The following is a 13,977-nucleotide window of genomic DNA, read 5'->3' on the forward strand; positions in this document are numbered from 1 at the left end:
CTCATTAAGGGAGCGCCAGTCCTTTGGTTGTCTAATTGGAGATGGGACAGACAAAAGGGAGAGACAGAGGCATACAAAGGGGACCGGTTAAGATGCCAGGCCCTCTTAAGAGAGCTCGTTGGATGTTCTTTTGTTTTGGAGGGCTGTTTCCTAAGTTACCTTGTGGGAGGGGGGGGGATGGGGGAGGCAGTACCTGGAATCACCCTAGGGCCAGTAAGTTGCATCTAGTTCTGCCACATGAGCTGACACAGCACTAACTTACACTGAGGCTAATTATTCAGCTGAACAGCTGACCTCTCAAGCAAGAGATGAGATGTGTGGTTACCACCAAGAGCTCTTACAGGGGTCTGACAGACAAAGGGAAGGATTTGACTCTGAGGAAGGGAGGCAAAATACATTCAAGCTATTTCAAACACTCTTCTTACCCAATCTGTTTTCTCCCTCCTGCCTGGGACCACAGCCAAACTCAGGGAGAGGACACAGGCCATGGCGAGCTACAGTCTAGTGAAAGTCACCTCCAGCAGTACAACGACACCCACCTTCCCTTCATTCAAAGTTTAACAAAGCTAAGAAGGGTCAAAGCAAAACCTGACCCGGGCAGTTCTCAGCCCTCTGCAAGCTACATGTGGGTGACAGAGATGGCACCTCACTGCTAACCTAGCAGAGCTGGACACTGCGGCGCAGGGCCACACGGATCATCGGGGTCCACCTGACTAGCAGCGGAAAGACCTCAGGTGCAGCTCAAGAAGCCACCGTTCCCCAGCAAGGAATCACCCACGCTGTGAAATGCAAAGGCAGCTGGCAAAGATCGCATCGCTCACTGCTCCAGTTCAGCTGGCTGGACCCTGCACCCTACGCCATAAACCCACCGGCCACCTCCACCCTCAACTCCAGTTCTGAGACCCCAGTAAGAGAGAGCAGCAACCAGGAGCACGCACTGTCCACAAGACATCATCCACCCCTTTCTTGTCTACCCAGCAGCACCCCCTTGAGTGAGGAAGGGTCTTGCCATGTCCTCATCTTCCAGGGCTCAAAGATCCTCGGGCCATTCTCATCTTGATGGGACCACAGGGAAAAAAAGGAGGCCGTTTCCAGCCTACGCTCGCACTTTATTATATACGGACACATGGTGAGTGTAAGAACATCAACATGGGACACGGACAGTAAGGGAGGCCCAAAGGCACTACCCCCCTGTCCCCTTGGTGCAACCAGTCAGCATAGTTTATACAAATAATACAGTATCTGAACAATAAATAAGTTTGATAAATAAGATCATTAAATTAAAAAAAAAAACAACCGTAAAAAGACAAAGCAGCAAGGAATGATTTTGAGGGCTGCGACACATTCACAGCAGTGACAATACCACCACCATCTCACCTGCACACCAGCAGCTGGAGCACAGACCCCCATCAGCCCTTTTCTCTCACCGTACTATGGCAAAATCCACTGAGGAGGAGGAACTGGGGAAGAGTTGTACAGTTCACTACTGCTGTGCTGTTGTGGTCTAGGAGCCCTCTCTCCTTCACAAGCCCCTTTGGAAAGAGCGCTTGAAAACAAGTGCAGGCCCACTGTGTGCACTCAGAGCTTCTCTGTTTGGCACAAAAAAACCCCTCAAACCAGTCTCTTCTCTTTCTGTAGTCCTTCAGATGGACACTGGCACACTTATTAACTGAGCTGGGACAGAGGGTAGTGGGGGAAACATCTCTAAGGAACAGGGGAGAGAAGAGATCAGGCGATGCTCCCTTTCACTCGTGGGAGGCAGCGATGCTCTCATTCATCGCTCCAGAGCTCTGGCACGCTCCTTCCACATGCCCTGGCATGAATGGAGACCCGGTGGGTGGCAATGCCAGCCCGTCCCCTGGCAAGGAGGGGGTTACCACAAGGACTGCAGGGATGCAGCTCAGAAGTCGAGAGTTAGGAGTGAAGGGACAGCAGTAAAAGGCCGCCACTGGTTATATAAGAGAAAAATAATAAGACAGCCGGTCCCTAACCCCTGCAGGGGGAGAGGCCACATGGACACACTGATTTGACCCCCCCTGTCAGCCTGAAGGCCTCCAGCTCTCTCCCAGTGATGCTGGCAGCTGGCATAGGAGGGAGAGAAGGACTCTGTCCATCATGGGTACCTCTCAGCAGAAAGGAGACAACCTGAATCCTGCCTCCTCCTGCCAACCCCCCACCCCATTTTGGCCCTAAAGAAGGGCGTTGGAATGTGAAGAAACCAGGAATTGAGGGAATAGGGCAGTGAGAGAGAAATGGGAACAGATGGAGATCTGGGATGGGGAACCCAACCCCTCTGCCTTCACATGTACAGACTGCTACTCATCCAGGCCCGGTATCAAGTCTGCAATGCTGTCCACATAGTAATTGGGCACCAGATCCTTGGCAGCGGCGCTGTCGCTGGCCATGTAGGCCTGCGCCTCTTCCAGGCGGGAGACACCCGTCAGGGTGAGGATGGTGGAGAGGCCGCAGTTCTTGCCGAAGAGGATATCTGTCTCCAGGCGGTCTCCCACCATGAGGGTGCGGGACGGGTCCACACCGAAACGCTCCACGATGCAATCAAACATGTAGGTGTTCGGCTTCCCCACCACCAGCGCCTTGCGTCCCGAAGCTGTTTCCACCGCGGCTGTGAGGCTGCCAGTCCCTGGAGGGGCGGGAAGGAGGAAAAAAAATGAAGTAGCTGCGGGCTAACGGGGTGACGGCTGCAGGCGGCTCAGCGCCCTGGGTCCCACCAGAGGATGGGCAAGCTGTGTGATGGCAATATGGCTTGGGGAGCCAGCAGGGACGCATGAGGGGAGCCCTAATGCTCCGGGGAACACCTCGCCAGAGCCTGGGATGGCGAATCCCAATGAGGCCACCCCGCGACCAGCACCCCGCCGGCCTCGGCCCCCCGTGTCCCCCCTCCCCGGGGCATCAGGGCAGGGGCCGCGGGCTCACCGGGGGTGCGCTGGCCGTCGCTGAGCGGGTGCCAGGGGTCGGGGTCGGTAGCCACCAGGAGGCACTGCGGGTCGCGCAGGTAGCCGCAGGCCTGCGCCAGCTTGGCGAAGGTGAACTGGTCGTCGTAGCCCACCAGGACGGCCCGCACCGGCTCGGCGGCGCCGGCCGCCGGCTCGCCCTCGCCGGCCAGACGCAAGCCGGCGTCGCGCACCTCGCCGCGCAGCCCCTCGCCGCCCAGCACGAAGACGCGGCCGCCCCCGGTCCCGTTCCCACCGTCCCCCCCGCCGCCGAGGAGGCGCTGGCGGAGGAAGAGCGCGGAGCAGAGCGCGGAGCTGAAGACGTGCTCGGCGCGGACCCCGCGGAAGCCCAGGCGGCTGAAGCGCCGCTCCAGCTCGGCCACCGAGCGGCGGCTGTTGTTGCTGACGAAGAGGGCGGCCTTGCCGCTGCGCCTCAGCCGCTCCAGCAGCTCCGGGGCGCCGGGGACGGCGCGCTCGCCCGCCCACAGCACGCCGTCGCAGTCGAAGAGCAGCCCCTGCGCCGGGCCCAGCACCTCCCGCAGCCCCGCGCCGCTCAGCCGCCGGCAGCTCGCCATGCCGCCGCCGCCGCAGCCCTCCCGGCCGCCGGCCTCCCGCCCCGCCCCGGCCTCTCTGACAATCACCGCCCCCCGCCCGCCGCCACCAATGGGAGGCAAGGAGGGCGCCGAGCGGCAGCCGCGCGGCCCTGTTGCCCTCGAGGGGAAGAGGGGCGGGAGCCCGGCTCCCAAAGTGACAGCCGCGCCGCCCTGTTGCCGGCGCAGGGAGGCGGTGAGGGGGCGGGGCGGAGCGTGAGCGCGCTTGCCGATTGGCTGAAGCCACCCACACCTCCTCCCCCGGCTGCAGGCGCGGCGGCAGGGCGCCCCCTGCTGGTCGGTGGAGCCTGTGGGCAGCGGAGCCGCCATTACCCCTCCGCCCCGTCCCTCCGCGGGCCGGGGCAGCCGGCGGCCCTCCCGCCCTGGGGCTGAGCCGTGCCTCTCCTTCTTGGCGTCCCCGGGGAGCTCCCCTTCTCTCCTCCCGGCTGCGGCCTGCCCAGGCAGGCGGCCTCCAGCACCTCGGGCTGCCGAGTGGGCCCTGCTCGCACCTGCCTGCGGCTGTCACACCAGCTCTTTAAATAATTTAGTTGCAAAATATATATATATGTGTATTCATATGTCTTTGTCTGTCTGTGCCCGTCTGTTCCAGGCGCAACATGTTTTAAGGCAAAATGGGGCAGAAAGGACTGGGGGGGTGGCTGCGTGCCTGCAAATGGCGCCACAGGGCCTGCCTGCCCACACCGGCCCAAAAACTGCAGGCAGAGCCGGGGAGCGTCCCCGCCTCTCCCCCTCCGGCTCCCCAGGCATGGGAGGACCCCACGGGGACCTGCAGGGGTGGCTCATCCCCGATCGGGGGAACCTGGGCCGGGAGCTGGGTCCCTTAGGGGTGGCAGGGCCTGGAACCTGGGTTGCTGGCAAGGACATGGCGGCGTGGGGAGGAAGGCTCTGTGGAGATGGGTGAGCAAGATGGAGGAGCTGCAGGGGGCACGCCATCCCTCAGGGCACCCTGGCATTTCCACAGTGCCTGCTGGGCCCCAGAGGGGCACTGGACCCCATCTCCCCGTCCCTGCTCAGTTCTCCTCTGTGGGCTGTCCTGCTGGCGGCGACGTGGCCGTGGGGCTTCTTCCTCCTGCAGGCAACGGCTGCCCCTCGTCTGTGGCTCCCAGGGCACAGTCCATGGTAGCCACCACCGTGGCCTCGCCGGCAGGAGGCCTGGGCGACGGCGGGGCGTCTCGGCTGTGGCGACGTGCTGGCTGGGGGGGCAGCGGCGGTGGGACAGAGGGGGCTCGGCTGGGCGCCCCGGCCATCCGTCGTGGCCGGGCTTTGGGGCTGGCTGCCTGCTCCGGGGCTGCCGGGGTGGGAGCCAAGGTCCGGGGCTGGGCCACGGGTGGCGGTGGCATGGTGGGTCGGGCTGGAGCTGGGTGCTTGCCTGGAAAGAAAGCTGGGGTGGGCTGGGGTCCGCTTCACCGGGGTCTCCCCCCGGGGCAGAGGGGGCTGCAATGCCAGCCATGGGTCAGGCAGGGGGCTGCAGGCAGATTGATGGACAAGCTGCTCCTTGCCCGGCTCCCATGCTGGAGAGCTAAGCGCACACTGGATTTTGGAGGCTTTTCCCACCCTCTTCCCTTCACAGGGGGCTATGAGCTTTGACATCTCTTTACAGGGGGTGTTCCCCCCAACACTGGAGGACCGGCCACATCCACCCCTGCAATCCCCACCTTGGCTGGGGAAGGAGCACACAATGAGGGGCCAGATCCTGGCCATGCTGCCCTGGCCGGAGGCCCTTTTTCTCATTTGGTGGCAGGCATGTCCCCAGCACCCATTAGTGCGGGGAATGGCGAGATGAAGGCAAAGCAGAGGAGGTGGCACTGGGGAGGTATCATCTCCCAAGCACTGTGCCGTCCAGGGCACCCTAACCTTTGCGGATGGTGTCGTCAGTCATCTGCGGAGCTGGTGGCCCTGCAGCTTCAGAAGATGGTCTGGTCACCGGTAGGGATGCTTGCTGGGACCTGGCCTCGGGGTCCCTCGAGGTGCTGCGCAAAGAATGGGGCAAGTGAGGCTTCAGTCGGGCATGGTGTTCCTGGCCATGAGGCACTTCGCGTCCATCTGGCAAGGATATGGCCCATGGCGAGGGGTGGGATGAGGGAGAGACATGGGGAGAGCTGGGACAGCCAGAGCTCCCAGCTCCTGCTGGACTTACGCCTCTCCATCCGAGAGTGTGGGGGTGCTGGCTGGAGGGGGCTCAGGGGATGGCTCTTCCACTGGGGTGGCCTCGCCAAGTTCGCTGTTTGCAGGTGGCGTGAACATGCCTGAGACGTTGAAATCTACCTCTGGGTGGAGAGTAAGGAGGAGACCCTGTGAGGAAGCCCTTGCTGTGCAGAGCTTCCACCAGTGACCCCCGTGTCAGGGAACCAGAGCAGACCCTCTCTTCCCTCCTCCTGGGGATGGAGAAATTTCTCTTTCCCTTCCTCCCCGCCTTCGCTCTCTGCTGCAGCCCCCGAGCGAGGTCCTGGCCCTACCTCCGGGGAAGAGGGTGTCCGCATTCTGGATGAGGGCTTCCACCACGCCCACCACCTGGATGGAGGAGACGGAGGCCAAGTCCAGTTGCACAGGGTCTCTGAGAGACAGGGGTGAAGGAGGCATCAGAAAAGGGTTTTGGGGACATTAACCCTTTTGGTGTTCATTCCTGAGCGGGCAGAGCCCAAAGGGGGAGACAGCCCAGCCAAGTTGGGTGGAAGGGTAGGAGGTGGCCTTGTTCCCTGTCCTGGAAACCCTAGTTTGGTGTTGGAGGCCAACGGTGTTGAATGCCATCCATGTCACAAGTGCTCTAGGTCTCAGCCTCTTCCTCTGCTACTTTGCAGAGTAGCTAAATGGACACGTGCCACTCGGGGGCTGCGGGGACAAGGGATGGGACTTGAGGACTGAAGAGGTGCAGGTACTTTAGACCAGCCTGAAGGCTGCAGGGTCAGCCTTTCCCGTGACATGAGCTGCTTCCCACCCCTCCGAGCCAGGCCTTACGCTGTGCTCTGCTGCGTCCACAGCAGGTTGGGGCCCAGCACGATGGCGATGTTGCTGGGGGTCATTTTATTCACCTCCTGGTGCTCAGCTAGCTTGGCTAAAAACTTGATGAGATACCTGTGGGGTAAAAGGAGAGCGAGGGAGCGGTTAGCATGGGCCTGGGGAGAGAACAGATGCCCCGTGTGATTGCTTGGGGCCGAAGAAGCCCTGTCCCTGCAAAACACCTCAGATTGTTGTAGTTGTCCCGGGGCAGGTGGCTGCAGGTCTCTTGTAGGCTCTGTACACGGTCCTCAACGTCCTTTAAGCTGCGAGAGAGAAAAAGGAGGAGGAGAGAGCTCAGCCTGCACGCTGTGGCAGAGAGGGACACAGAGAGAGCTGGTGTCGTCTGCCCGGTGTGGGGATGGAGATGCCCTGCTGCTGCCTTTACCGGGCAGCTGAGCCAGGCACCGACAAAATTGCCCCCCAGAGGCTCAAAGGGATTTAATATGATATGAATACAGCTTGTAGCTGGGCCTGGGGGTGAGCGCTGCCTTGCCACAAGCAACAACCCTATTTCACCGTGACTACAGGGGTCAACGGCACTGAGCTGATCCCTTTAGAGAGGTGCTCTCCCTCTCCTCCCCCAGGGTTTTTTGCTGTGCCTCCTCAGCCACCCGGTCCATCCTGAAAGCAGGAGGCCAAACTGGGATGGTGGGCCAGTGAGATGGGGCTCACGCCATTGCGGCCAAGTGGGTTTTCATAGGCTAAGCTCTTCCTGCAATCAAAAAGGCTACAGCCTTCCCCCCTCACCCTGCCATGTTTTTTATTGCTATTCTCCAAGGTTTTGGGCCATCTGGATTTCTGCTGAGCATGGGACAGACCAGGTGGTGCGTTCTTATCTCCCCACATGGCAAACGAAGCTGGCAGCCCTGCTCCGAGTGCTGGGAGGGACGGAGGGAGGGTGGCGGGGGACCTTTTTGAGCCCCAACCAGGCTTTTCCACCCCAACACCTGGACCCACCTGGCCACTTTGACCCATTCGTTGTAGAGCTCGAAGGTCATCAGAGGCTGGGGCAGCTCCCGCAGGTAGGATTTCAGCGCACCTGGGAGGGGAGGGGGAGCAGCGGGGGTGATGGCGGCTGGGGGACAGCAGGGACTGTCCGATTGTGTCCCCCCGTCCCGTCTCGCTGGCACCCACCGGCCACAGCGTGAGGGTCCGAGTAAAACTCCTCCAGGGCATTGGAGCCGCTGGCCAAGCTGCTCTTCAGCTTCCTGAGCACCGAGGCGCCTGCCGCCAGCCGGAAGAGTCCCTGGGGATGGGGGGAAGAGGGAAGGGATGCGGGGCAGCTGCATTTTGGGGGGCAGGATGGTGATGGGGGGGTCAGGAGTGCTACCTACCTCCTCCCTCATGCCAGAGGCCAGCAGCATCATGACACAGGCTTCAATGGGCAGCGCGATCTCCCGGCCCAAGCTCTTGAGGTGCGTCTCTAGGGGCACGCCGTAGTACCCTGCCACCGGAGTGTCTGCAGTGAAGGAGGGCTCTGAAAGAGGGAGGCGGATGTTGGGAGGGATGGTGGCCACCAGGGCCATCTGGCATCTAGCTGCTGTAGCATCTCACTCCTAGCCAGGGCTGGCTGGGTGGAGGCAGAGGCGGAGGCAGGGCAGGCAGCATCCCCAGTCCACTTCAGGCTGCGATTCCCATTCTACCAGCTCAAAGTGGGAGGCACCAGCAGGTGCAGAGAGGGAAAACTCGCCTTTCCCGGCCTCACCAGCCACTCTCACATCCCCCAGGCTCGGCCACGGCCCTCCCCAGGCTGTGTGGAGAGCTAGTGGGTACCTGTCTGGCTGTGGCTTTCCTTCAGCTCTGCCAGAGCCGAGTCCAGTGATCCCAGGGACTGCCGGTGGTACTGAGCTTGGATTTCCAGGAGCTGCCACACAGGGGACAGGCAAACAGCACTCAGTTCGGCACCGGCCTCACTGAGAGACTCCCTCCTGTCCCCAGGACATTGCACCCACATGGAGACAGGGCAAAGGGGAAACTGCAAGTAAACTCCCCGCTGGGGTCCATGGGACCTTGACTATAGCGAGGGGTAGAGGGCAAACTGGAGAGGGAGGGTCCTTGAGACAAGCCCCTCTGTGTGCAGTTGGTTCTGGCGGTGGCATTAACCCACAGTGCATGGAGCAAGGCCAGTTTTGGGCATCTGCTGGTGCCTGGGGCTGTCTCCTGCCATGGCCAAAGGGCTTGGTGTGGATAGGGACAAAGCTGGGCTCAGGCATACCCCAGGAGATGTTCACATGCTGAAGAGAGAGTGTGAAAGAGGACTTACTCTGATGAAGTAGCTGGCGTAGCTGTCCTCTTTGGTGGAGAAGTGGTAGAGGTCAGCCATGTACTCGTCCTGCGAAGGGAGACACAGAGAAGAGCAACCTTCTGTCTCCTCCCTGGCACCCAAGGAAGAGGGGACACCTTCATGGAGCCCTCCATCCGGGCCGTGAGTTGCCCAGACAGGGTCTCTGGGGTGCGGTGGTGAGGCAGACTGGGACCATATGGGGATTCCTCCTTGCCTTGCTACCCCGTTCGGGTAGCAGCAGTGACCTGCCCAATGGTCAGGGTCCTGGTACAAGTCACACACCTCCAGCTGCCGCGAGCCCATGGGCTTGGCCAGACAAGGCACAGGGCTTTTCAGAGAAACAGGGCAGAGATGGAGAAAACTGATGTGAAAGTCCCCCGCCACCCAGCACAGACCCCAGCCAGCTCGGCTGGCTCCCAGCCCGGGGAGACCCCATGAGCTCCCTGCTCCAGCCCCTGGAGCCTCCTCTCTGCAGCAGCTTGTGCTTCGAATCCTTTACTCTTCTTTTCCCCTGGGCTTGGGGCATCTCCCCAGTTCTGCTCCTCGAGGGACTGGTTTGCTTGCGGGATGTGCCGGCTGGCTGCATCTGTCTTGGCACGGTGGTCACCTCGGATGGAGCCGCTGGAGAGGAACAGGTCTCCAGCCCCGGAGCGGCCCCATCGGGGAGAGTGAGTGATGTTCTCACCTTGCACTGCTCCACCTTCCTCTTCACCTCCTCCTCCTCTTCCTTCAAGATCTCCAGTTTGTTGGCAGCAGAAGATGCCCCCGGGCCAGCAACGGTGCCAGTGATGTTACTGGAGCTCTTGGCAGCTTGGTTCAGCCTTTGGGGTGGGAGAGAAGAGGCACACCCACAGCCTCAGTGCCAGGGGAGAGTGGGACGGGTGTGCAGAAGGGGTATATGGATTGCGAGGGGGATGACAAGTCACAGTGCTACTCTGCAGTGGTTTTCCTGGGCCAGCACCTCTCACTTCCCTCACCCAGAGGAAGATGCTGCCACACCAAGGGGTCAAGACAGGGAACAGTCGGCTGCCTCAAACACCCAGGGTCTGCAGGACCCTTCCCAAGCCCCGCTGCTGAGATCTTGCCTCCTGTCCTCCCTCCAAGACAGAGGGAGGGCAGTGTGGAAATGAGCCACCAGTGACTCACGGCTGCCCTGCTCTCCCAGAGGAACCCAGCAGGACGTGGGCTACCCTGTAGGAGTCGGAGCAGGGCCATCTCAGAAGCACAGAGCAGTGCCAGGGCACTTTGCTGCCTTCAGCAACAGCACTGCCCTTCTCTCCTGTGCCACAGAGCCATGGCTCAGCCCAGAGCGGGATGCACCCACAGAGAGGGGCTGGCTGGGTGCTCCCGAAGAGTTGTTACCTCTTCAACTTCGCCCCCAGTCCTGGGAAATTTGTTACCCAGGGCAGTCGTCTTCTTCTCTCCCCCAACCCGAGCGGGAGCTGTGCCCCATATGCCCTGCTTCCCCCAGCCACGGTGTGCCCTGTACCGGCTCTTGATGGTGTTCCAGTCAGAGATCAACTTCTGGAGGGTCTTCTTGCGCTTTAGGATGATGGGAAGCTCCTCCTGTGGGAAAGAGGGGCCAGAGGGAGTTGCAGAGGCTTGGGGATGTGGGAAGGGGAGGTAGAATGGCAGAAAGGAGCTGAGAGGGTGGCTAGGGCTACCTCACTGAGCTTGTTGAGTGGCTGCAGGACATCATGCTCCAGGGCGATCTCAAACTCAGCCAGGATTTTGGCCAGCGAGCTCTGTATGCAGCAGCCCATCTCCAGAGCTTTCCTGTGTTGGGGAGAGAGATGAAATGACTGTGGGCTGCAGCCATGCCACCCTCTGACCCTACATCCCCCACCATACCCATACCCACGTGGGACCCTGAGCCAGACCCTGTCCCCCTCTGCAGTTGGAGGCTGAAGGCACTGGCTGTTCCTTCTCCTCCTGTGACACCAATGCTGTCTCTGAGGACAGGGTTTGACAACTCAGCTTGACTGTGGCAGACCCTGAGCCAAGACAGTGGCTCTGCCAGCGTCTGCCATCTTTTGGGGTCACCCCTGGCCCTTTCGGCACTTACCCGAGGCTGGACTCTGTGTCAAGTTCCTTGAAGCTCTCAGCCATCGTCGTGGACAGAGCCATCAAGGGCAGCTTCTTCTGCACAGAGTCAAGGAGTCGGGAAAGGGGTGGTGAGCTGGTGTGTGGCAGCTCCCTCCCCATGAAGCATGCCACCATGGCATGGGAGCAAGTGGACAAACGCTGCACTGGGTCCCCACATCTTCCCCTGGCCCACCCATCCCCGTGGGCTGGACGTGGACAACAGGGCTTAGGAGGGTTATTCAATGCAAAGACACTGTCTCTGCCTCAGGCGGCCTCAAGTTAGTGATGGTCGAGAGGGTTGCCCTACTCTGCTCTGCCTGGGCACCTGCTGGTGGCCACTGCTAGATGTGGGACCTGGCCTGGGCTTTAGGCCACCCTTCAGCAAAGCCTGCTAAATGGAGTCCTGCTGTCCACTTTGCTGGATGGGGACAGAGCTGAGGTGAGCATGGGCTGCGGAAAGAGGACTCTACTCACCACTCGCTTGTCCATCTCAGAGCCGCATTGCCCCTGCAGGCAGGCTTGGAGCCTCTTGGACACGCTGTGAGCTGCTCGCTTGGCCGGCTCAATCCTCTGCTCAATCTGGGGGTGGAATGGTGGGACTGGGGAAGGCCTTTCACCAACCGTGGGCACCCTGAGGCCACCTCACCCCCACCCAGCTCTGGGAGTAGGTGAGCCTGCCCAGCATCCCGCCACAGCCCAGAGCATTCCTGGTCCAGGAAAAAGGGAGCACAGGTCCTGGTCAGGATTCATCCCTCTGTGAGCAGCTGGGGAAAGCCGTTTCCCGTGGCAGAAGCCATTCTCTGAGCGCCATGGTCCTGGAGTCACCCTCTGGCATGCGGGCAGATGCCAGCCCTGTGACTTGGACATGCTGGCAGGGCAAATGGCAGGCAGGAAGGGGGCAGGTTCCCACACCCAGGCACAAGCAGGCACATGCCTGCTGGCCCAGCCCGTGCCTCACCTGCAGCAAATCTTCTGGCAGGAGCTCGGTTGCTTCTTGGGTTCTGCGGAGGAAGGAGAAAAAGCCATCAGCAGATGGGGGTGACCTCCACCCAGCCTCCTCGGGAAGGCACGTCCTTATGTGTCCCATCTCTCACTCTTTGGGCTCTGGGGAGCAGGAGATGCTGGCTAGGGCCTGGACCATCGTGCACAAGGTTATGGGCAGAATGAGCCCGGGGGGGCAAGAACAGCAGGAGCAGGGCAAGGCAGCCAATCTTGCTGTCTGGTGGACACTCGATCAGACAGGGCTTCCAGTTCAGAGCACCACAGTCAAAACGTCCAGACGTGGCCTGCTTTTTGGAGACAGGGTGCCTAGCAGGGGCATGTCATGGGTGGGATGTTTGCTGGTGAAACCGTCTACCCCCCACCGCCTGCCTCTCCCCTGAAGGTGAATCCAGGGCAGTGCTGTTGGAGCCCAGCATGCATCTTTGCAGGCTAGGGCGGCCACTGGCTGTGGGGCCACCAGTGCCGGAGCAAGGGTATCTTTGTGGTCAAGCTCAGGACTGAGACCAACACCAGCCCCTCTAGAAATGCCTACGTGAAAACAGCTTTCTGCTCGGTTTTGCAGCAGGTGTTAGGAGCGAATCTGACAACGGAAACTAATTTTGCAGCAAATTCTGCTCAAAACCAAATTCAAAACCCACCAGCCACCATCACCACCAAACCTCCCTGATGCCTCCCAGAGAGGAAACCTCGCTTCACGGCCCGCTGCCATTGCTACGCCCCAGGAACCCTGTTTGCTTTCCTGCTGCTTCTGTTGCTGCTGCATTTTCCCCAGTTCATGTTTCTCTCTTTTCACCGCCCGCCAGAGTCGACACGGGAGGAGGCCGTGGAGCCACAGGAAATGGGGGCGGCTTGGTTGAAGGCAAGCAACATCACGTGAGATTGTGGCCCACGGAGGAAAGGCTCTGCAGCGGGTGAAGAGCTTGCTCTTGGGCTGCAGGAGCTGCTTGAGACCTCCTGCCTGCCCAGCATTAAACGAAAGGGAGGTGCAGGCAACACGGACATGAGACATCTTGAGGGAAGAGGGATGGGAAGGCGGGTCATGCTCCCCTCCAGGGAATGCAAGAAGAGCAAGAGGCCACTAGGATGTAGGAGCTGTGGCTGGTCTGCTGGGCTAGCTGAAGGACCTCAGTGGTCCAGGGGACACAGTTGGTCCTGCTCAGCCTCCCAGCACTGGAGAACCTGCAGAGGTGGCTGTAGGAGAGAGGGAGCGAGGGGGCTGGGAAGGGAGGGCCCAGCCCTGTAATTTCAGTTCTGGGTTTTGCAAGGGGAGAGCTTTGGAAAGACGAAGAGAAAAATAAGGAAGAAGTGGAGGTAGGATGGGGCTGGAGGGATTTGCATGAAACTCTAAGTTCTCCATGGGTCCTCCGAGGATCCCCGGTCCTCTCCTCAAAGGGCATCCCGGGACACCCACGCTGCTGGGCTGGCTAGAGCTATGCAGGGCATCTGGCTTCTGTGGGGCACCCCGGGCTCAGTGGGGAGGGCAGGTCCCAGCTGCGCACACCCTCCTGGTTACCGCACAGCAATGGGCATGTGGCTGGAAGGTCCCTCTCCATTGCACTCACATCCTGCGGAAGCCAAGCTATGGGAAGGCCCGTTTCCAGGTGGACACAGGCTGCCCCACAGGCACTGGGGAACTGCAGCCCCTCAGCTTACACCAAAGATGCTCTAAACCCAGGGTCGTTCCACCTTTCCCCTTTTCCCTCACCGGCTCCGAAAGGTCAGTCCAGCCCCAGCGCAAGCCCTCCAGGACACGCATCCCGCTCCCTCCCAGCCCTCCGGCACAGGTAGCGAAGAAGTCCTTACCGGCTGGTGATGTTGGGATGGGACAGCTGCTGCCGCATCCGATTAAACTGCCTCTTCATCATGTTGAGAGCCGGGAGGAGACCACAAGAGCTGCTCCACTCAGCTGTACCCTCAGCACCCCTCAGCGACACTTGGCATCGGACGCAGGCAGCCCCTTGGCACCCTGGAGCCGCTCTGCCCCTTGCTTTTCCCCAAGAACCTCTCCCTCCGTACTCCTCTCCTTCCTCCTTCCCTTCTTCCCCCT

General features: G+C 60.7%; 2 protein-coding genes across 3 annotated transcripts; both read right to left on the minus strand.

Annotated features, from left to right (window-relative positions):
- Window positions 1-1,088: 1,088 nt before the first annotated feature.
- PDXP (pyridoxal phosphatase) lies at window positions 1,089-3,552 on the minus strand. Its single transcript, XM_074579469.1, has 2 exons — window positions 2,935-3,552; window positions 1,089-2,641 (listed from the first exon to the last, which is right to left on the minus strand). The coding sequence occupies exons 1-2, from the start codon at window positions 3,524-3,526 to the stop codon at window positions 2,316-2,318; spliced, it is 918 nt and encodes a 305-aa protein (XP_074435570.1). The 5' UTR covers window positions 3,527-3,552; the 3' UTR covers window positions 1,089-2,315.
- A 547-nt stretch (window positions 3,553-4,099) lies between these two features.
- Window positions 4,100-13,977, minus strand: SH3BP1 (SH3 domain binding protein 1). Of its 2 annotated transcripts, none has more exons than XM_074579449.1 (18): window positions 13,734-13,977; window positions 11,887-11,929; window positions 11,403-11,507; window positions 10,909-10,985; window positions 10,508-10,619; window positions 10,333-10,409; window positions 9,529-9,664; window positions 8,823-8,891; window positions 8,333-8,423; window positions 7,894-8,036; window positions 7,694-7,805; window positions 7,517-7,598; window positions 6,742-6,822; window positions 6,518-6,634; window positions 6,019-6,116; window positions 5,700-5,829; window positions 5,417-5,532; window positions 4,100-4,931 (listed from the first exon to the last, which is right to left on the minus strand). In XM_074579449.1, the coding sequence occupies exons 1-18, from the start codon at window positions 13,793-13,795 to the stop codon at window positions 4,573-4,575; spliced, it is 2,010 nt and encodes a 669-aa protein (XP_074435550.1). In that variant the 5' UTR covers window positions 13,796-13,977; the 3' UTR covers window positions 4,100-4,572. The 2 variants fall into 2 exon arrangements, with proteins under 2 accessions (XP_074435550.1, XP_074435558.1); XM_074579457.1 differs by having other exon boundaries at window positions 4,441-4,931; window positions 5,700-5,808; window positions 13,734-13,927.

The sequence above is a fragment of the Larus michahellis genome, chromosome 1 (assembly GCF_964199755.1).
Source record: "Larus michahellis chromosome 1, bLarMic1.1, whole genome shotgun sequence".
NCBI classification, from domain to species: domain Eukaryota; kingdom Metazoa; phylum Chordata; class Aves; order Charadriiformes; family Laridae; genus Larus; species Larus michahellis.